Source organism: Pongo abelii, chromosome 1 (genome assembly GCF_028885655.2).
Source record: "Pongo abelii isolate AG06213 chromosome 1, NHGRI_mPonAbe1-v2.0_pri, whole genome shotgun sequence".
Lineage (NCBI taxonomy): Eukaryota > Metazoa > Chordata > Mammalia > Primates > Hominidae > Pongo > Pongo abelii.
In genome coordinates, this window is record NC_071985.2 from 162854627 (window position 1) to 162876454 (window position 21828).

General features: G+C 36.6%; 1 protein-coding gene across 11 annotated transcripts in view; it reads right to left on the minus strand.

Annotated features, from left to right (window-relative positions):
- Nucleotides 1–522: 522 nt before the first annotated feature.
- SRSF11 (serine and arginine rich splicing factor 11) overlaps nt 523–21828 on the minus strand; it is a 47402-nt gene continuing 26096 nt past the window's right edge. For 3 of the 11 annotated variants that reach the window (XM_024243021.2, XM_009249079.4, XM_024243029.2), the window contains exons 4-13: nt 21193–21302; nt 18799–18891; nt 18066–18115; nt 16091–16218; nt 14127–14208; nt 8810–8941; nt 6710–6799; nt 3555–3650; nt 3086–3224; nt 1572–2978 (exon numbers count right to left, since the gene is read on the minus strand). In XM_024243021.2, the coding sequence (XP_024098789.1) occupies nt 2784–2978; nt 3086–3224; nt 3555–3650; nt 6710–6799; nt 8810–8941; nt 14127–14208; nt 16091–16218; nt 18066–18115; nt 18799–18891; nt 21193–21302 (1115 nt within the window). In that variant the 3' untranslated portion in view covers nt 1572–2783. Of the gene's footprint in view, nt 2982–3085; nt 3225–3554; nt 3672–6709; nt 6800–8809; nt 8942–14126; nt 14209–16090; nt 16219–18065; nt 18116–18798; nt 18892–21192; nt 21303–21828 lie in introns of all 11 variants that reach the window. The other 8 variants (XM_009249068.3, XM_024243009.3, XM_009249071.3 and 5 more) reach the window with 4 other exon arrangements.

Genomic DNA, 21828 nt, shown 5'->3' on the forward strand with positions numbered 1-21828 from the left:
AGTGCAGTGGCATGATCATAGTTCATTGCAGCCCCAACTCCTTGGGTTCAAAGTGATTCTCCTGCCTCAACCTCCACAGTAGCTAGAACTACAGGTGTGCACCACCACACCTGGCTATTTTTTTGTAAACAGGGTCTTGCTATGTTGCCTAGGCTGGTCCTGGGCTCAAGCACTCCTGCCTTGGCCTCCCAAAGTGTTGGGATTACCGGCATGAGCCATAGTGCCCAGCCAACAACTTTTATATGCACCGGGAAGCCAAAAAAATTCATGACCTGCTTTATTGCAGTAGTCTGGAACTAAACCCACAATACCTCCGAGGTATGTCTGTACTTTGCAAGGTAGCAATCACTTTCATTTTACCCGTAGGAAACTGAAGGTAAGCAACACAGTTATCTCCGGCTCTATGAAATAAAGACCAAATGCATGACTGGACTCTACCTTCCCATTTAAAAAAGCTCATTGTATAGCTACCACCTCTCGTTCACTCCTAAAGGATTTAAGCAAATAAATAAGGACAAACCATTTTTCTAACAAAAACCACTTTTATTTTTAAATCAATTTACTATCAAATACACAACAGAACTCAGTGTGGAGGCAGTGTTTGATTTCAACTGGTTATCTGTTAAAAGGCTGTGTCCCAGTGTAACACTACCTTTGTGCAGAAAATGTTCACTGAAAATAAATATCCTAAGAATGGATAATCTTCACTGCAGCATCTTGTCAGTGGCACTACTTTAAAAAAAATGATTCCCTTTAGAAAAGCTAGTATATTTGTATTCAGAGATTACAAGTGAGGGAACAGACTGTGAATGCTATTAGGTTTACCATATGTGAAATTTGTTTTTGACTTCCAAAAATGCCCATGTCACATGGTTCACCTTTTATCTACTAAAGTTTAAAACAAATGTCATTTGTGTTGAACTTTGTTTTTTAAAAATGCAGTGATTAGGACCATTATTAGAACTTTTTACTCACTATAGACAAAATTTTTTGATAAAATCTTTAAAAAGTTACTTACTACAAACTGTAAAAACAATGCTGTTTTTCTATATGGCATTTCAGTTTTTAGGTTAAAAAAACAAAACAAAACCCTATTTATACTCAAAACTTGGATAAAAGCTACAATTCCAAGTCTCATTTTCCCTTAACCCCAGCCACCCAAACACTACTCATTTCATAAATGAATACTATTTAGTACTGTACAGTAGATACATATCGACAGCTTCTCTACTACTCCAGAAAAGGCAAATATCTATATTTCACCGAAAATATAAATTTGCTAGATATAGATGGGATTTGTTTATACTAAAGTTCATTGCTTTATCCAACCCCATTCCCACAAAAAATAAGCAATAAAATGATACTAAGCTAAGAAAAGGACTATTTTGGATAGAAATTAAATCATTTTTGACAATTTTGATAGCAATTATCACTACAGTGATAGACTTCCTCTTTTAACTATACTGAAACATGTGGACAGAAAGGGAAATAATTTGTAAAATGAATGAGGTAAATGTCATACATTCAATAGCGTAAATAAATACAAATACGGTTTTACAGGAACATGAACATAAGTTTAAGGGTTTTATTATCAAAGTCTTGTAAAACAATTTCAGAAACTGTACATCAACATGGCACAGACTGTAGCCTACTTTTGTTTCTACTGCACAAAAGTGAAGCTTGAAACTTCTGTAACTAAGAAAACAGTTGCCTAACTACTTTGCATATATAACATGAAATCACCGTGTGCATAAGATTACTACTGCAGTAACACAAATTTATTGGTTTTATACAACTTGAGATCAAATAAAGGTACATTATCAAGTAGATCTGTCTTATTTTAAAAGCGTATGAAGGTCAATTTAAAATGCACTACCCCTTTTTTCCAACATGGAGCTTAAAACAAATTAATGAAAGAGTGGAAAATTCAAAATAAGGGCAAGAGATAAGGTTTGTTTTTCTTTTTCTTTTTTTTCCTTTAAGATAGACTCAGGATAGGTAGATAGCTTTCACTGATGTAGATGTGGAATAAATTATTACTTCAGGAAAAAAATTCCCAAACATCTTATGAAAAAGTATACAACTCTACTTCAAAATATGCTGCTATTTACTCACTGCCAAAGACAGTTTTATTTGAAATCTTGTTTCTGTATTTAAACCCTAATTAGCCACCAAAAAAGGTTAGTGCATAATAACCTTTCAAAGTTAAACAAAAGCCACAAAAATTTTGCCACAAGGCTTAAAGGATTATCTATTTCAAATGCTCATTTCCAGATGTAACTATAAGAATGTTAATTTGTCATGTCAACAAACAAGACCATAAGTAGATCCATCATGTTGGAGGATTTTAATGACATTTAGGATATTCTTGCCACAATAACATGCAATCAGTGCATTTCCTACATGGCTCTATTACGGCAATGAATCAAATTATAGAAATACTATAAGTGAACTTACTTAATAAAGGATATCATACGACATAAACAATCCATGCCTGCTGTAGATGCATGCAGCTTTTCATTTTTGTTATGAAGCAGCACCAGAATAGTATAACTGCTTGGTTACTCAATCAGATTTCACCATGACAAGAATTGGTTACCTCGTACCATTTTCTAAAAGCTTTTTGATGTAAATAACTAATATCAGTAACAGGAGCTTTATAACCATTTATAACTCAGAGCTGTATACATCTAGGTTTGAGATGAACAAATACAGCATTAAGAAATCACACAAAGGAATGACACTGATGCAGGTATACAGTTGGATTCCCTCAGAGGCAATATTCAGTCACTCATATCCATGTCTTCTTCATGATGATCATCCCCATTCACTTTGGATTCTCTTAGTGAATCACCAGTTCCCTTTTCCACAGAGCATTCCTTTGTTTTAGGGGAACCTGTTTCTATTGGTTTCTTCTCTTCTTTTTTCTCTTTCTCACTGTCATATCCCTGTTCCTCTTCATCATAATCCCGTGTAACCTGCTTTGCCAAGGAGAATAATAAAAGTAAACTTCTCCAAAGAAAAATAACTTCTGAAAGTACCAACATCAACCCAAATATAAAAATAAATCAATTTGTAAACATACTTTTACATCTTTGTCACTCTCTGATTTTCTTTCCCGGTCCTTTTCCTTATCTTTACTCTTCTTCTTCTTGCTTGTTGATCGTTCTCTTTCATCCCTACTTCTTTCTTTGTCTTTATCTTTCTTCTTCTCCTTTTTATGTCTAGAATGACAGTAAAATGTACAGCAACAGGTTTAACTTGTTTAGATGATGAGCCTGACTCAACTTCACAGGATATAAGTAGTACAGCAAAGATCCAACTTCAAAACCTTGGACGATCAAAGTACACAAGTAACACAGGCTACAAAACTAACTTGTTTATAGGACTAAAATGTTCAATCCTTAATGGTGTTTAAGTCACAAGTCAGAAAGAGAATACATTAAAACATTCTTAAGAACTGTAACTGCTGAAAAGAAAAACTACAGGACAGTTCTAAAATGAAAAACCTCTGAAAAATATAAAAAATACATTTAAATGATTAACATTCTTACCTCCTAGGGGATGGTGAGCGAGACAATTTTCTTTTAGGAGACCGAGGCTTTTTAGGAGATCTTGTTCCACTCCTGCTTCTTCGTCGTCGTCTCTCTCTAGAATCACAAATGTGCAAACTAGGTTTTAAAATACAGTGTGATCTTAAAAATGCAGACACATCATAGATGATTCTAACAATGAAAGATGTGGCCGGATGTAGTGGCTCACGCCTGTAATCCCAGCACTTTGGCAGGCTGAAGTGAGGGGATTGCTTGAGCCCAGGAGTTCCAGACCAGCCTGGGCAACATAGTGAAACTCTGTCTCTACAAAAAATACAAAAAAATTAGCCAGGTGTGGTGGTGCATGCCTGTAGTCCCAGCTACTCAGGAGGCAGAGGCAGGAAGATTACTTGAGCCTGGGGAGGCTGAAGCTGGAGTGAGTTGTGACAGGGCCACTGCACTCCAGCCTGGGCAACAGAGAGAGACCCTGTCTCAAAAAAACAGAAAAATGAAAGATTGTTTCACAATACTGGTATAAGCTAAACAATTAAGTGAGTAATATAATCATCTGCAAACCATGAATCTTTCCCTTTACTACCCTCAAGAAAACTCCTAATTTCTAGCAATTCTTTTAATTGCTGACAAAATGTTAGAAATATTAAGCTTGAGAAAAAACTGATTTAACAAAACTAATGCGAGAGGGGTGACGTGTGAAGTAAAACTATTACTGAAGTAGTTTGTTTTTGGTTCAAACATTCAGTGTTCAGAGTAAGTACAGAATAATTCAGTAATGTGATATAGAAGGTAGTTACTAATAAAATATCCCCACATTCACCTTTAAATCATTAGATGAAATTCAGAGAACTAGTTAGTGGAAAGGTAGAAACCTTATACTCTAGCAAAATCGCCGCCCACCCCCCGCAGTTCCCCAATAACCCTGCTTTCACCAATTACTTTGAAGATATACAGCTGATATACAGCCTTCCCCTCCTTTTTACTGTAACTTAAAAAAAAAAAATTCTGTTGCTGATTCTCAAAAGTTATCAGACTTAAAAAACCCTGTAATTAGTTGTCTAGTTTCCAAATGAAGCTTTTTTTCTACTTATATAGCCCTCTGTGACCCTTGTCCTGGAAACATTACACATAACTGAGCATTCACTTATCAAACATTGTCACGACTGTGCACCTTATACTTTTTGCTACTGTCTTATGTAACTGAAACTCCAAATTCTCTAGACGGCAGAAATATTTTATATTACATTTCCGTGTCCTTCAACAGACTGTAGCACAACTACAAACACAGTGGGTATTTAATAACTCACAGAAGATGCCTTAATTTAGAGTGATCCAACAATACAGCATGAGAAGGCACTTACAAGTGTATTATATAAAGCAACAGGTAAAAAAAAAAGCCTCAACAGTTTTTAAGGTAAGAAAATATATGTAGTACTTTCCATCTTTTCTATCTCTTTGCCACCTATCCCTCAGGCCTGATTCAGCATTTCCTTCTGTACTTATATTTGGTTTCATTTTCATCCTTAAAAATTTAGTTTTTAAGAAAATTTTCATCACCCCAAAAACTCCCTACCCTTTAGTTATCACTCCAATCCTCTCTATCTCCTCAGCAATCAGTAATCTACTTGGTATCTTTATGGATTTGCCTATTCTGGGCATTTCATATAAAAGGATTCACACAATACATGGCCTTTCATGGATGTTTGCAAGTTTCATCCATACTGTAGCATATGTCAACCTTATTTATTGCTGAAAAATATTCAATTGTATAGATATACCATTCTGTTTATCCATTTGTTAATGGATATTTGAGTTAACTTTTTGGCTATTAGGAAATAATGCCACAAACATTCACATAAAAGTTTCTCTGTGGACATGTTTTCATTTTTCCCCAGGAGTACAACTGGTGGGTCAAAAACCTCTATGTTTAACATTTTTAGGAAATGCCAGACTGTTTTCTAAAACACCTGTACCAGTTTATATCATACTAGCAATGCACAGGGTTCTAATTTCTCCACATCCTAATCAACACTTACTATCATTTGTCAGGCTCAGCTATCATCTGTCTTTTTTATTTATAACCATCCTAGTGACTGTGACATATCTCACTGTGGTCTGGTTTGTATTTCCTTGGTGACTAATGGTGTTGAACAGATTTTATGTACTTACTAGATATTTGCATATCTCCTTTGGAGTAATGGCTACAGATTCTTTGCCATTTTTAAATTGGGTTGCCTTTTTATTGCTGAGTTGTAAGAGTTCTTAATATAGAATATGTAAAGAATTTTCTATCTAGCACTCTAGGTTTTTACTTTCTTGATGGTATCCTTTGAAATACAAATGTTTTAAATTTTGGTGAATTCCAAAATTTTCTTTTCTTCTGTTGCTTATGCTTTTGAAGTCATATCTAGGAAACCACCAAGCTAATGGTCTTAAAGATTCACTTTTGTTTCCTTCTAAAGGTTTTATAGTTTTGGCTCTTACATTTAGGTCTTTTATACATTTCAGTTATTTTTTTTTTTTATATGGCATGAACCTCCTAGTGAATTTAAGTAATGTTGATGAATAAAACAAGCACTGCAGCAAAACATGTGAATGAGATCTGAAAAATGGAATGAAGTCCAGCCCTTACTAATATCATACAAATCCCAAATTAAGTATGAAAATGTGCTTTTTGTGCAGTAAAGTCTGCAACATTTCAATTTTCACTGACGGCTTAAAGATAGAATTAGTCTAAGAATGACACAAACCAGAACCTGCATTGCTTCCCGTTAATTCAACAATCATTAAAAGGGACAGAAAAATTCTCAAGTACTAACATGCAGATGATAAATATAGCTTACTATAATAAGCTTACTTAATGGAACAATTCAGTATGGTTTAGCCATTAAAACTTAAACTATAAAGAGAAAAACTCACCTCTCTTGAATTCCATGTTACTTCAAATATACTCTAGACCATAAAATATTAAGTAAAAAGAAAAATAAACTACATTATTCTTCACAAATTGCCTTTTAAAAACTTTCAATAACAGCAAAATGTAACTTTTTTCAACACTGAAATACTTATGTTCTGGAAAAGACTTCATACTGACAGCGTACTGATACTGTTAGAAGTAAAGTTAAAAAAATAATTGGCAAGAATTCACAATGCCAACTTACCTGCTTGCACTTCTAGAACGTCTGGCTGTGCTGTAACTTTTTGGTGGTGTTTTAGAACGTTTCTTTTCTTTGTCTTCTTTCTTTTTGTCTCTAATAAATGAACACAATTTATGAATGCATTAGAAGACTCAGCTGATGCCAATTTACATAGCACTACAAACACAAAAATATAATCAGATCTAATCCCATCCTTAAAAGCATAAATGTTATTCTGACAGAAACTGTTTTAAAAATAATACTTTATGTGGCATATTTGAAGTACAATAACTTCTTTTAAAATCCTATTTTCCTAGGTTTTCTCCTGAGTAGACTAAAGTAGACTATGGGTGAGAAAATAACTAGGATGTTGGCTTGAATATGCTTGGTAAACACCAATAAGTTAACTGTCTCTAGGCTCCTCAAGACTCCTTTTTCTCTCAGCTGATTACCACTTTCCCAACCCACCTCTCCTATCAGGCCAAAACCCATAGAGCACTACCAAAATCATCCATCAATATCATGAATATTCTTCCAAAACACACATCCCATGTCAACCTCTATCATGGATCAAGCAAGCTTCTATCTTTTTCTGCTGCTATATATTATGAACTATTCAGGGCTTATTAGAAAATATCAACAGATTTTGACTACAGCCATAACTCATTTTTTTTTTTTACAGATTCCTATAAATTTTTACTCCTCACAGTATTTTTTCCCCAAGATCATCATTCTCCCCAAGACTCTAAGCAAAGAGTAGATAAACGATATATATTTGTTGAATGAGACGTCTCATAAACAACCCCCCTCTTTAACTATTCTCTAATTTTAGGAATCAAAGTATCCCTCTCTTACTGTTCTAAGCTAATCTTTCCATTCGTATTCTCTATTTCATTTTTTTCCCTTCTCTGGTCATCCTCGGTTCCCTCTTCATTCAATCTTTATCATCGGTTCCCTCTTCATTTGAATCTTTATCATCTAACTCCTAGATTACTAGAACAGTCCCCCAGTAGGTCCCATTCATACCTTCCATAAACTGATTCTGTACTCTGTCAGAAATCTTTTAAAGTACAAACCTGAAAATATTAATTTCCTGTTCACCATTTTCAACCCATTCCAGTTGCCTCCTGGATCAAGTGCATAGTGTGAACAACAAAGCCTTACACGAACTGTCTCATTCTATTTTTCTGACCTCATTTTCTAGTCCTACTACATCAAAATATTACTTCAAGAAACACCATTCTCCACCTGAAAGCATGCCCCCCATTGAGTCTAGTCAAATCTTTCAGAATTTAATACTCGAGTCATTCTCAAACCTCTTCCAATATCAGCAAGTAGCAATCATCATTTAACAGTTCCTCCCCTGTAATTAAATCCATCACTCCTCTCCTAGTAATCAGGAAGTCCTTAAAGAAATGCTTAATTCCTTTGTATAACTGTTCTATTAATCTACCTTGTTTGATTCACTCTGCAGCACGTAAGGACTAAAAGCCCCATTATTACAGGTTTAACAACGATAGTAAAGCTACCCCCACTCTTCTGTTCTCATCAGTTTAGTTTTATGCTTCCCAAGAAAGAGTAAGTTATGTTGTGTCCCCAGCTGTACTTACTTTAATGACATGATTTAACTAAATATATAAATGAACAAAATAATGCCAAATATACAGTTGCTTCTAGAAAATTAAGATAAATATTTTAGCAAGAGATAAAAAGCAGTTGCTAAAAAAATTAAGTGCTGTGAAATTGTATGCCTCACAACTATAAATGACTGGGGGCATACTAATTTAAAAGTGGCTTTACACGAAAAGACTGGTTTTTGAATGTATTTTTAGACGGAAATAAAACGTTAAGGTGTTTCTTATGAAAGAAGGTAGCAGGACAGCTAACAATTCCTACTACTAAGAAATTTTACTTAGGCCCTCAGCTGTAAGCTGAAGTTTCAGTTTACAAGGAAGCACCAGAAAACAAACGTCAGCCTCCTCAAACTCAAATATTGACAGTTTCTTCCCCTGTCTAGCCCTATTTCTCTGGCCCCCCCCCTCCAACCACCTCTTTTGTTACTAAGTAGCACAGTACTAGGGGTATTGGGAACCCTAAAATTTGCTTTCTCACCCAATGCTATACCTTGTTTTTGATGTGCTCCTTGACCTTCTACCTCTTTCTCTGGAATGAGATCTTCTCCGTCTTGGGCTTTTGGATCGTCGCCGACTCCTAGACTTAGAATGTGACCGCCGTCTCGATCTGCTTCTTGACCGCCTAATAATGTAAAAGGAAGCCAATACATGTGTATAAATGCAAAAAGACTATAAATTTTGTGCTTATTATCAGACAAAAGATTCAGACATATAGACTAAACAATTAAATGGGGGATAATTCCCTTCCAGTTGCTATTATTTAGCCCATAGAACAAACACCTTCAACACCTTAGAAATTAGTAATACCTTTTAACACTTGGAATTCCTCATCTTTTAATGATTTGCTCAACCTGTCAGATAGGTCCTTCTATGCCCACTGTACTTACAACTCCAAGGTTAAAAATACTACTAGATCATGAAGGAGAATAAAAATATGACTTATTGCATCATCTTATACAATTATACAGCATTTTAGCATGTATTTCTTATTTGATTCCTCATTAGTGCAGCTTAAACCTTCCTCATCATAAATCAAATACTTATATCATGCTATATATAAACTACAAATTGGTCTCATAAGTCCATAAAGTAAATGCCACTATTATTCCTATTTTATAAAGAGAAACCACTTATTGTGTTGCCATCTCCGATTTCGAATTTTTCTCTGAAACAAATTCCACTCGTTTAATCCACAATTTAGGAAATTCCAGGCAATGCAGACCTTTTATAGATATATACAATTTGTATAAACTGCCTCTTTTACTCTCATTTTTCCCTGACATATCTGTTTCTCTACTCCCTGAACCGAGCCCCCATCCATTGTGTCCTGACCTGGCTCTTCCAGGACGTAAGAAGCACAATTAACCTTTAGATGCTGTCATCCTCCCTACTGCATTAAAACTCATTCTCCTTTACTTTTTAAGCGACGGGGTTTTGCCATGTTGCCCAGGATGGTCTTGAACTCCTGGGCTCATGCCACCAGCCCACCTTGACCTCCCAGAGTTGGGATTATAGGCATTAACCACCACACCCAGCCCATTCTCTTCTATTTTAAAAATTAAAAATAAGTTGCAATCCTTTGCTTAGTCTTGATCACTTAACTTTTAGTGACCATTCAACTTCTTTCTGTGCAACATTTCAAATCTAGTCTAAATTTTCTGCCTACTTTTCTTTTCAAGGTACAAGAGTATGGACATCTTAAAGACTTGTGTTAAACTCTCATTTATAAGCCAGGTAACTTAAGAGTATTATCTAACCTCTATGACCTTGTTACTTCAGCAGTCAAGGATAGTAACCCCTCCATCATCAACACCTCCATCACCAAATAATGACAAAGATTAAATGCAGTATATAGAGTCTAGCTCGGTGCCTTAGTGTAGGCACACTCAAGTGACCCTTGAATAACATGAGCTTTAACGGCATGGGTCCACTTACACACTGTTTTTTTTTTTTTTTTGCCACCAACCAAATGTGGATTAAAAACAGTATTTGAAGGATGAGGAACCCATGTATAGTCAGGACTGACTTTTCCTATATGTGGATTCCAGAGGACTTGAGCATGCATAGATTCTGGTATAGGTGGATCTGTAACCAATCCCCTGCATATACGGAGGGACTGTACATTAAATATTGATGTCCTTCTTTCCTCTTACTGATGTACTAATATAGCTTCTGTTGCCATAACTCCCTAAAACTGCCTCAAAACCCATAGTAATGCCTTAATAAACTATTTGAGTTATTGAACTCAATTAACTTTAATTTTAATCTCTTATTTTCAGCCATATTTGAAACTATTTACTAAACAATTCCTTGCAATAACATCTCCACATCCTAAGACGTTTTTATGTACTTAACTACCCTACCATAGACTCCACAAAGACACGGGAAGTAAGTCTTTTCATGACTGTATTCTTGAGCAATTACTACACTGCCTGATTTAAATAAAAGGCACCAATAATATACTTTGAATGAAATAGAGGCATATAAAATCAGAATCATAATTGTAAGAGATTAAACAGTTGTCTTTCAAGGGGAATGTACTACAGTCACTTTTCTATACTTACTAATTCATATGAGCTTTTAACAACCAGCAAAAGAGATTAGTGTAACATATTTTTAATAAAGTCAAAAAGCTTGTGAAAGTCATGGTCATTTAACACACTATGTGATGCTTGATACTACAACAGGGCTGGACTCAGTGGCTTGTATCTGTCACCCCAGCACTTTGGGAGGCCGAGGTGGGCGAACAGCTCGAGCTCGAGTTTGAGACCAGCCTGGGCAACATGGCAAAACCCTGTCTCTACATTAAAAAAGAGGTGCAAAAATTAGCCAGGTGTGGTGGTGCATGCCTGTAGTCCCAGCTACTCAGGAGGCTGAGGTGGGAGGATGGCTTGAGCCTGGGTGGGTGTGTGTGTGTGTGTGTGTGTGTGTGTGTGGTGTGTGTGTGTGTGTGGGGGGGGTGTGTGTGTGTGGGGGGGTGTGTGTGTGTGTTACCACAACCCACAACAATGATCTCTGTTACAATGTATTACAAGTAACTGGATTCAGGGAAATATTTCACTTCTACTTTTCACTGGTCATAGTAAAGTAATTAATATTAAACTGAGAGAGTCCCACTAAGAGTTAATACAAAGAAAAAGACACAGGCTCTCCCTTTTTTTTTTTTTTTTAAGACGGAGTCTCACTGTCACCAAGCTGGAGTGCAGTGGCGCGATCTTAGCTCACTGCAATCCCCGCCTCCCAGGTTCAAGCGATTCTCCTGCCTCAGCCTCCCAAGTAGCTGGGATTACAGGTGCGCGCGCCACCACACTCAGCTGATTTGTGTGTTTTTAGTAGAGACGGGGTTTCACTATGTTGGCCAGGCTGGTCTCAATCTCCTGACCTCGTGATCCACCCGCCTCGGCCTCCCCAAGTGCTGGGACTACAGGCATGAACCACCCCGCCAGGCCCAGGCTCTCCTTTTTAATAAGAGTTCGGTAAAGGGAAACACATATAAATTGTAGTAATCATATTATGAGGTATATCCTATTGCAGAGGTTAAACTATGAGAGCACTGTCATGGAAGATTAAGACTGCAAGCATTGTATCTTGAAGAAAGAAAAAGGAGCTCCTCAAGGCAGAAATGGAAGATGTGGGAAAGCATTAGGCAGAAAGGATCATGAGCAAAAACATGAAGACATAAAGAAAATGGTATGTTGAGGCAATTAGTCCTGTAACTTTTGGAGTGGCAAATGACATGTGTAAAAAGATAAACCAGACGAAATAGTAAAGAACCCTGAAAGCTATTCTAAGGTTTTATCTATCACCTTATCAAGGCAATAAGGAGCTTCTCAGTATCTGTGACATGATCTGTATTTGGGTTTCTGAAAGACAACTCTAAGAATGAGACAGAGTGGGATAAGGTGGGTGACAGGGAATAAACCGACATAGCATACAGGATAACCCCTGTAATACCCCAAGAAATGACTTAAAGTAAGAAAATGATATTAGAAGATAATAAAAAGAGTGAAAAGGTCATCTCTGAGACAGAAATGTGACTTTTTAGATATTTTATGATATAAATGCTTTTAATAGAGACGTGACAAAGTCTAGGATTCAAGTCACACTGCTCTTTCAAAAATCCTGACAATAGGAGAAATGGTTTTATCTAACCCTTGGTAAAAACTAAGGGGTAACAGACACTAAGAAAAGGCAGACAACTGACAGAACTGGGTTCCAGAAGAGATGAACCCAGGAGTGAAGGTTTAAGAGTCAAGGGGTGACTGGCCGCGCACGGTGGCTCACACCTGTAATCCCAGCACTTTGGGAGGCCAAGGTGGGTGGATTACCTGAGGTCGCGGGTTTGAGATGAGCCTGACCAACATGGAAAAACCCAGTCTCTACTAAAAATACAAAATTAGCCGGGCGTGGTGGCACACACCTGTAATCCCAGCTATTCAGGAGGCTGAAGCAGGAGAATCGCTTGAACTCAGGAGGCGGAAGTTGTGGTGAGCCAAGATCGTGCCATTGCACTCCAGGCTGGGCAACAAGAGTGAGACTCCGTCTCAAAAAAAAAAAAAAAAAAAAAAGTCCAGTGATGGAGGGGTATATAAAGAGAAGCTGAAACTGGCTGCAGTAAATGACCACAACTGGAATATCCTACTTCTGAATGTCAACCCTAAAAGGTTCTGACTAGAACTAGGATGCAATCAGGCCAATTAGGATTGAGTTTGGAAATTAAGAAAATCGAAGAATGGCTGAAATAGTTGGTGAATAACCTAGAGCGATGGCTTTCATATTGTCGTTTGCACAACTGTGGATGCTCTAAGACCCTTTTATGGGGTCCATAAGGTCAAAATTTTTTTCAAAATAATAACAAATTATTGCCTTTTCCACTGTGTTGACGTTTGCACCAATGTCACAAAAGCCACAGTGGGTAAAAACACTGAACTCTTAAACACAAATCAAGGTAGGGGCTATTGAACTGCCCTAGGAGTCACTATCTTCTTCACTGGCATTTCTGTATGCACTTGCGGTAAAACAAAAAAAATAATGCCACTTTTATAAAGACGTCTTTTTTGAAGCAGTAAAGTTAATTTTATTAAATCCCCCTTCAGTACTATTAACATAGTAGCAGAATTAAATCTAGTCTCTTGAGTAATATTCTGTGTGATGAAATGGCAAGTATGCATAAATCACTTCTGATGCTTATGAAGTATAATGGCTATATTAAGGAAGACACCTGTCTGAGTTATGAGCTGAACTAACTGCTTTTTCATTATCACCTTTGAGAATCTACAAACTATGATTATCCAGACTTGGGTATTTGGCAGACAATTTTTTGAAAAATAAACGAAGTGTATTATATAAGGAAAACAGATGAATCTGTTGCCAATGATAAAAATCTGAGAAAATTAAATTTTGGAAAATGACTCCATTATTGTGAGCATGCCAGATTCCTACTACTTGCATTTTACTGATGAGATCTAAGGTGGTATTACCAGATGTCATTTTTTGACACTAGATAACAAATATAAGTCAGTATTTGGAAACTTGTATAATTCAATGAATCAATTATTTTTCATTTTGTTGCTCTAGTTCCAATGCTTTCCTACCACCTCTGAATTTTTGGGGGTTTTAGAGCATAAATCATCTATTTTGTCTGTACCTTTTCTTACTTTTTACATGTGTGAACAGTCATTCACACACTCTAACAGCAGAGGTTACTAAAACACTTTAACCAGAGGATAACAGATTAATAACAAATTAAAAAAGATGTGACATATATATCTTTGTCTAAGGTATAATTGACTAAAAAGCAATCTAACCTGTGTCTAGAAGATGAGGGAGTCCTCCTCCTCCTAGAACGTGATCTTGATCTTGAATGCCTTCTTTTTTCTTCTTTCTTATCTATATTTAAAAGAAAAGGAGCTCGCATTTAGAAGTCATTAAATAGGGGCCAGACGCAGTGGCTCATGCCTGTAATCACAGCACTCTGAGAGGCTGCAGTGGGAGGAACACTTCAGTCCAGGAGTTCAAGACCAGCCTGGGCAATATAGTGAGGCCTCATCTCTACAAAAAATACAAAAATTAGCTGGGCATGGCGGTGTGTGCCTGTGGTCCCAGGTACTTCGGGAGGCTGAGCTGGGAGGATTGCTTGAGCCTGGAGATGGAGGGTGCAGTGAGCTGTGATTGCACCACTGTACTCCAGCCTCGGCAACAGAGTGAGACCCCTCAAAAACAAAAACAAACATACAAAAAAACACATCAAATAGGAAGATTATTCCGTTTCAGAAGTTATTCTAATAATTTTTCACCTTAGTTTTCAGCTTTTACATACAACCCTTGAATGTCACAAGTAACCATTTTATAATCATGATTTTGAAGCTTACTGAAATACTATAAATTGCAAATCATCCAAGCTTTTGGTAGATCCAAATCAGACTTCTAATTCTCAGCTAGCTAAAGGTTCCTTTGACTATTTCACTTGCCAGACTTAAGAGGCTGTGAAGTGTTTTCTGTAAAGCAATCTACAAAGAGGGTAAATTTCTCATTCTTTGGCTCTGATTTACTCTTGACAAGGTTCTAAATGAGGGGTCCCCTTTCCTTTCCTTGGTTCTTCACAGACTCAATATTTGGCCCCCAAATGCAGAGTCATGATTCACTCACTGATTTTAGTCTACTTCTGTGACAGAATCAGATTTTAGTAAGCTAGCTCGCTTCCTGTTATCTGCTCATCACTCCTCTTCCCTACCAATTTTCAATTGTGTAAGTATAGAAAGGAGATCTAGAACTACACATAAGAAATTCCTTAACTGCGGACATAACAAGAGAAATAAAGTCATTGTATTCTACATTCATTAACTATCATCAAAGTGAGACTGAGTTTCTTTTACATTTAAGTCATTTCATTAATAGGGTTCAATTTATTGTGAATGTCATTATAATAAATTCATAAAAATATTGGTAAAAACATCAGTTCATAAAAAAAACTACATTCAGTCATTTTAATCATGTATTTTCAATATAAACAGCAGTTAGAACATGGTGTGTCGTAAACTTTACATACACCTGGCTGTGCTATCTAAAAGTTCCTACTGCTTGCCATGTGACTGTGGCTAATTATTTGACATTTTCCTGGTTAAATAACATAACACATATAAAGCCTTTGTTATCAGTTTATCCACTATTATACTTTAAAATTATTTTCCTAATAATAGGCACATTAAAAAACATTCCCATTTATTAATGAATAAGATATTTATAAGAAAGAAAATCCAGGGCCATAGATCTAAATATATATGGGCAGATAATATATCTATTCATTTAATCTCAAACAGACAATCTGCAAAGAAGAAAACTAATTTTCTTTAAAGAAATATCATTTTAAACAGAAGCATTTTCACTAGGTTCTCTTGATCAATGAAAAAGTTTAAAATTAGGCTATCCCAACTTGGATAAACATAAATAATAAGAGAAACAAAATATTATATCAAGTATTAGATAATCCTACTGACATTTTGGACTAGATTAACCACTGCTGTGGAAGGCTGTGCTGTTTGTTGCAGGATATCTAGCAACATGTTGGTCCTTTGCCCTCTAGATGCAGTTGGTACTCCTGTGACCACCAGAATTGTCTCCAAATACATCTGAGTGGCACTCCACTATACAATCTTTTATCAGAATTTACAACATTTTAAACGACTAGGGTGTCACTCAACACAATTCCACATTTATGTCAAAATCATTTTTGCCAAGAATCACACAACAAAATTGCATAAACATTGTTTACCTGGTTCTATAGCAGCAGAAATTAGGGACTGTGCTTCTCGTACTCTTTTCATAGCTTCCTCTATTTCTTTACTAGAGGTGTCCGATTTCAGACTTGGTGAAACGAGACCAGCAGCTACATGATTCAACCTGAAACAGAACCAAGAAATGGGATCTGAAATATTTTAAAATGCACACCAGCATTTCAAATAAATACTGAAGTATATAACATCATTTTAGCAAAATATTCCTTCAAAAAAAGGGAGGGGAGGACTCCATGATAACTTTGGTAAACAATATATAGTACAGCACTGTTTTGAATATTTACAAGTATTTATTTTAATGACTAAGAGTCATCTGGAATTAAAAAAATACCTATTTTGCTGAACATCCATTAACTTTCCATAAACAAACACATTTTTAGAAATGCCAGTACAAGAAAATATGCTGATGCTAAGAACTTTTATTCATAAATTAAAAATTTTTGGCCAGGTGTGGTGGCTCACGCCTGTAATCCCAGCCTTTGGGAGGCCAAGGCGGGTGGATCACGAGGTCAGGAGATGAAGATCATACTGGCTAACATGGTGAAATCCCGTCTCTACTCAAAATACAAAAAACTAGCCAGGCATGGTGGCGGGCGCCTGTAGTCCCAGCTACTCAGGAGGCTGAGACAGCAGAATTGCTTGAACCCAGGAGGCAGAGATCGCGCCACTGCACTCCAGCCTGGGCGACAGAGCGAGATTCCGTCTCAAAAAAAAAAAAAAAAAAAAAATTATGACATAGTAACTTTTTGGGGAAAAGCATTACCTTTTACTTTGTAGGTGGGGAGGAACTGAGGCTAAGGCCAAAGGCCTACCAAAATTACACATGAAGTCTTGAGTGGAAAGGCTAAAGATACTCCTTACAGGTTTACACATGTAAAAAAAAATTGTAGGCCGGGTACGGTGGCTCATGCCTGTAAGCCCAGCACTTTGGGAGGCCTTGGCGGGTGTATCATGAGGTCAGGAGATCGAGGCCATCCTGGCTAACATGGTGAAACCCCGTCTCTACTAAAAGTACAAAAAATTAGCCGGACGTGGTGGCTTGTGCCTTTAGTCCCAGCTACTTGGGAGGCTGAGACAAAAGAATTGCTTGAATCTGGGAGGCAGAGGTTGCAGTGAGCTGAGTTTGCGCCACTGCACTCCAGCTTGGGCAACAGAGTGAGACTCGTCTCAAAAAAAAAAAAAGAAAGAAAGAAAAAAAATTATAGATACCAAATTTAGTAGTTATTTGTGGGCAGAATGGGAAATGTAATAAATAATGGGTATATAGGAAGCGTCAACTGTATTGGTATTATTTTATTTTATAAGCTGGGTGATGGGTACATGCTTGGTTTTATTTTTAGCTAATTTCTAAGAAAAAAGGCCACTAACTACTGAAGTCGAACGATTCTGTCCTTTTCATGCTCTCACTTACTGATAGTGACTTTCACCAAGTTAAGGGGAAAAGGTATAAAGTTCAAATTTATTATGCCAACAAATAACCAGTGAAAAAAACTGATGAATTTGTCACATCATCAAGTCAGAAACAATTTCTGTGACAGCATGAAGAGCACTTATCAAAAGCACCTAAAATAAAATGTTGGCTAATAATTATATAATATGTAATACTACTTTGCTCTGGGATAGGGATTCCCTCAGCTTTGCCTCTAACTCCTACTATCCTCAGGACTCAGCCTCTGATCTTCAAACGAAGTTGTCCCCTTATTAGCTCTTTTGCTATCATCCAGGTATAAGTCATTTACAATTACTATTCAAGACTCAAATGACACTAAAACAAAATATTTTAGAGGACCTTACTTACTTCTGTATTTCTCTCCTTGTTTCTAGGTAACAATATATATTGCTTGTCTTGAGAAAAGATAACTTGATAACTTTCTTATAAGCTATCAAAAAAACTCTAATTCTGTAGACATTCAGATACCACATCACCAATGAACACAAAGAAAAAATGCTTACTTGGGATCAACAGTACTCATAAGCTTCAGCAACTGATCTGCAGCAAGAGACTGCAAAAAATAATACATAAGAACAATGAGAATACATAAAACAATAAATGACCAATATTTTCTAGGCAGAAAACTGAACAACAGAAATCCATGCAGGCTACATGCCATGAAACATAAATTTTTTAGTAGCCACATTAAAAACAAAAACAAAACAAAACAAAAACCGGTGACATCAGTAGCTACAGTATTGGATACAGCAGCTTCAGCAAGTTATCTAAAGATTATGAGGCTGAACAGTCTAGATATTATAGAATTATGTCTCCTTTAAGACTTTTTGACATAAAGAAACATGTAAAACTCAAAACAGCTTAGCCAATATAATACAAAAGATCTCTACGAAGAACTTCAGAAAAAAAGGTTAGCTAAATTAAAAGAAAAATTTCCATGATAGAAAAATTATAAACCACATTCCTATCTTTTCATGACTACTCTGACTCTATGACACACTGATAATGTACTGGCTTCCTGTGAACCTATTTTCTATTTTGAACTATATATAAGAAATCCATTAATGGATAAGGAGTTAGTCATTCAGTGACTGTTTAAAGCTCTGACAAGTTTAAACAAGAAAAAAAATTACTACAACATAGCCATTAGCTTCTGCTCTTGAAATGCAAACCAACAGTTAATGAAACAGATCTTCTGTAAAAATGGGTGAAAAGCTTGAAGTTACTAAGTTATACCTGAGAGTTCAAGTTTGCTCCAGGAAGCCCAAGTGCAGCAAGGGCAGGGTCAAGAGTAGGAGCCCCCAAAGCAGCCAGTGGAACAGCGCCAATCTGTGAAATGTCAAATTTTATTTATTTAAAACTTCATTTCAGTTCCTTATACCAGGGGTTAATACTTTTTTAACGTAAAGGGTCAGATAACAACTTGAGTTTTCAGGCTACATGGTCTCCGTACAACTCCTCAGTTGTACACAAACCATAAGACTACTGCCATCATAGCTTGAAAGCAGCCAGAGACGATACCTAAACAAATGGCTGTGGTCCAATAACAATCTATTAACAGAAATAGGGGTCTTGCTCTATATGACACCCATGTTCTATCCATTACAACACATTTCCGCCCTAAATCCTAGATTAAGAAAAAAAGACAAAATATTTCAACATATTCTTGTGCTGATTTTAATTATTTATTGCTTCTCAGGATCCAAATCTACTATTCTTTGCCCTGCTGTTTTGTGATACTAGAGGCAGGACCTTTATAAAGCATTTCTCCTTTGACAGTTGCCATGATATAAGACTTCATTTGGAAAGAGTGCTGGAAGGACACTGACTAAGGAAGGGGCTCTTCCTGGTTCCTGTGTCCCCTTTCTGATTATTCCTGCAGCACCATGTCAAACACCCAGTAGCCCTCACCTCTCAGTGAGTTTCAGTACCAACTCCTTATGCAGCTCCCCAGGGCACCCGAGAGAACTTATTTACTAGTCACCCTTCCAAAACAAATCTAAGTTTCAGCATAGATGGGGAAAGAGGAGTCCCCTGAACTAAATGGGTGTTCCTTCTGCTTCAGCCTCAGAGGTAGTGGTTGTTTCTTATACTTGTGATTCCTGTATTCATTAGAGTTCCCCTAGTAATCTCTTATCACTAGTTAGTAATTCCTTAAATGTTCCCTGTTCAAATCACTGCAGGGTTCTGCCACCTGCTTGACACAATTCTGATTAATCCATAATGTAATAGACACAAACCATGAAAGTGAGGCTACTTTAAAACCATCTGTAGCTTTTGAAACAGCCTCACCTTCTCCACACTGTGCTACAAGTTCTCCTTGTTTCAATTTATTTAGTAAATACAAACTATCAAACTTCCTGTAATTTAACTGTTTATTCAGTACAGGCAAAATGCTGTGTTAATACTATTTTAACTTACTGTCCAACATAGCTATTGCATAGCTTTATACATTAAAGGAATTTAGAAAATTACCCAGATCTGGACTGGGCATGGTGGCTCACGCCTGTAATCCCAGCACTTTGGGAAGCCAAGGTGGGCAGATCACTTGAGGCCAAGAGTTCAAGACCAGCCTGGCCAACATGGTGAAATCCCATCCCTACTAAAAATACAAAAATTAGCCAGGCATGGTGGCGCGCCTGTAGTCCCTGCTATTCGGGAGGCTGGGACAGAATCACTTGAATCAGGGAGGTGGAGACTGCGGTGAGCCGAGATTGTGCCATTGCACTCTGGCTTGGGTGACAGGGCGAGACTCTGTCCATCTCAAAAAAACAAAAACAAACAAAACAAAAACAAAAACAAAACAAACAATGAAGAAAATTACTCAGATCCTCATTTTATAGGTTAAAAGAAAAAACCTAGGAGTTAAGTGATAAAAGTCACACTGAAAAAGCTTAGGAACTCCTAATCTTTCATTCTATAGTGCACTTCATAGTTAAGAGTCAATTAGTCAATTATTTACACAGGCAAAATGATACACTAGAAAGAATGCTTTTATAAATTTCCAGTTGAGGCTCATCATCCACTACAATCTTTGAAACTACTGACCAGTTACAATCTCAGTAATTAGAATACACAGTATTTAAAGTGCCTTTTAGTTCTAAAATGATAAGTTTCGTACAGCATTGTCAGTGTTAGAAACACTATTGCAACCAATTTTCTTTCACATTCCCATATCAAACATCTCCATCAAGAATTGCCTTTGTTTTCAAGCCACCTATGTAATTCAAAACCCCCCAAATAACAGGAAAAGATAAAAGGGAAGGAAAAAAAATGAAGGGCTCACTTGTGAAATTTTAACCTCAGTTTTCTTTCCTGGTCCAAATGAACATATTTTTAACAGTGTGTTCAGAGAAGTGTTCATGCCTCACGAGACTGTTCCAAAACTACTTATGGGTTATTTTGAGAGCCAATGGTAAAAGTGATATAGAACAGATATTTTATGATTTTTCAGAATGTTCTTAAAATACAAGTCTAAGAGATCTTCTACACTATTTGTGACTTTGATATAGACATGTGATAATGCTATCTGAACTAGAATCTTATGAGTACTTACAAAGCTCAAATATGTTTAGCTTTATCCACAATTGTTTTTTTCCCCACCCTTTAAGAATTCAATAGAACTAGTACCTGGGTAAGTGGGTTAGGAGTAGGCAGGAGTCCACCACCAGGCAGAAGACCTGCCACTGCATTAGCTGGTGCCAACAGAGACAAAGCCTTAGCTTCATCAGGAATAACTCCTGCAGAGAAACATCCTTGCATTAGAACACATTCTTTTCTAAGACAGAAAACACACAAAAACACCCAGAAAATGTCTCCCTGATACACCACCTGAGTTTGTTGAAAGTACTTATGTTCGCTAAAATACAAAGCTTGATTTCTATGATTATTTATCATTAATTTTATGTCAGAATGAACTTCAATGTGTGAAAATTTGTTTCCTTTTTCTCTACAAATGGTTAAGTTTCTAGAGTAAAAAAAAAATAGCACAATACACACTACTTTTTTGTTAACACTGCCAAGATTTCATCACCTGTACTCGATTTTTAAGTCATGAACCAAACGTAAGCAAGCACAGTCGGTTCTCCAGGGGTGTGCTCTCAACTTTCAAAAGCTGTTTTATGAACAACGACTCGTGTCGGCTGCTTCACTATAAAGCACACAGAAAAATCAAGATACACAAGACAAAAAAAGTTTGATTTAGGGGTTAATAATATGGTACAGTTACTATGATTTTCTTTTACACCTACCATACAAATTTTGTAA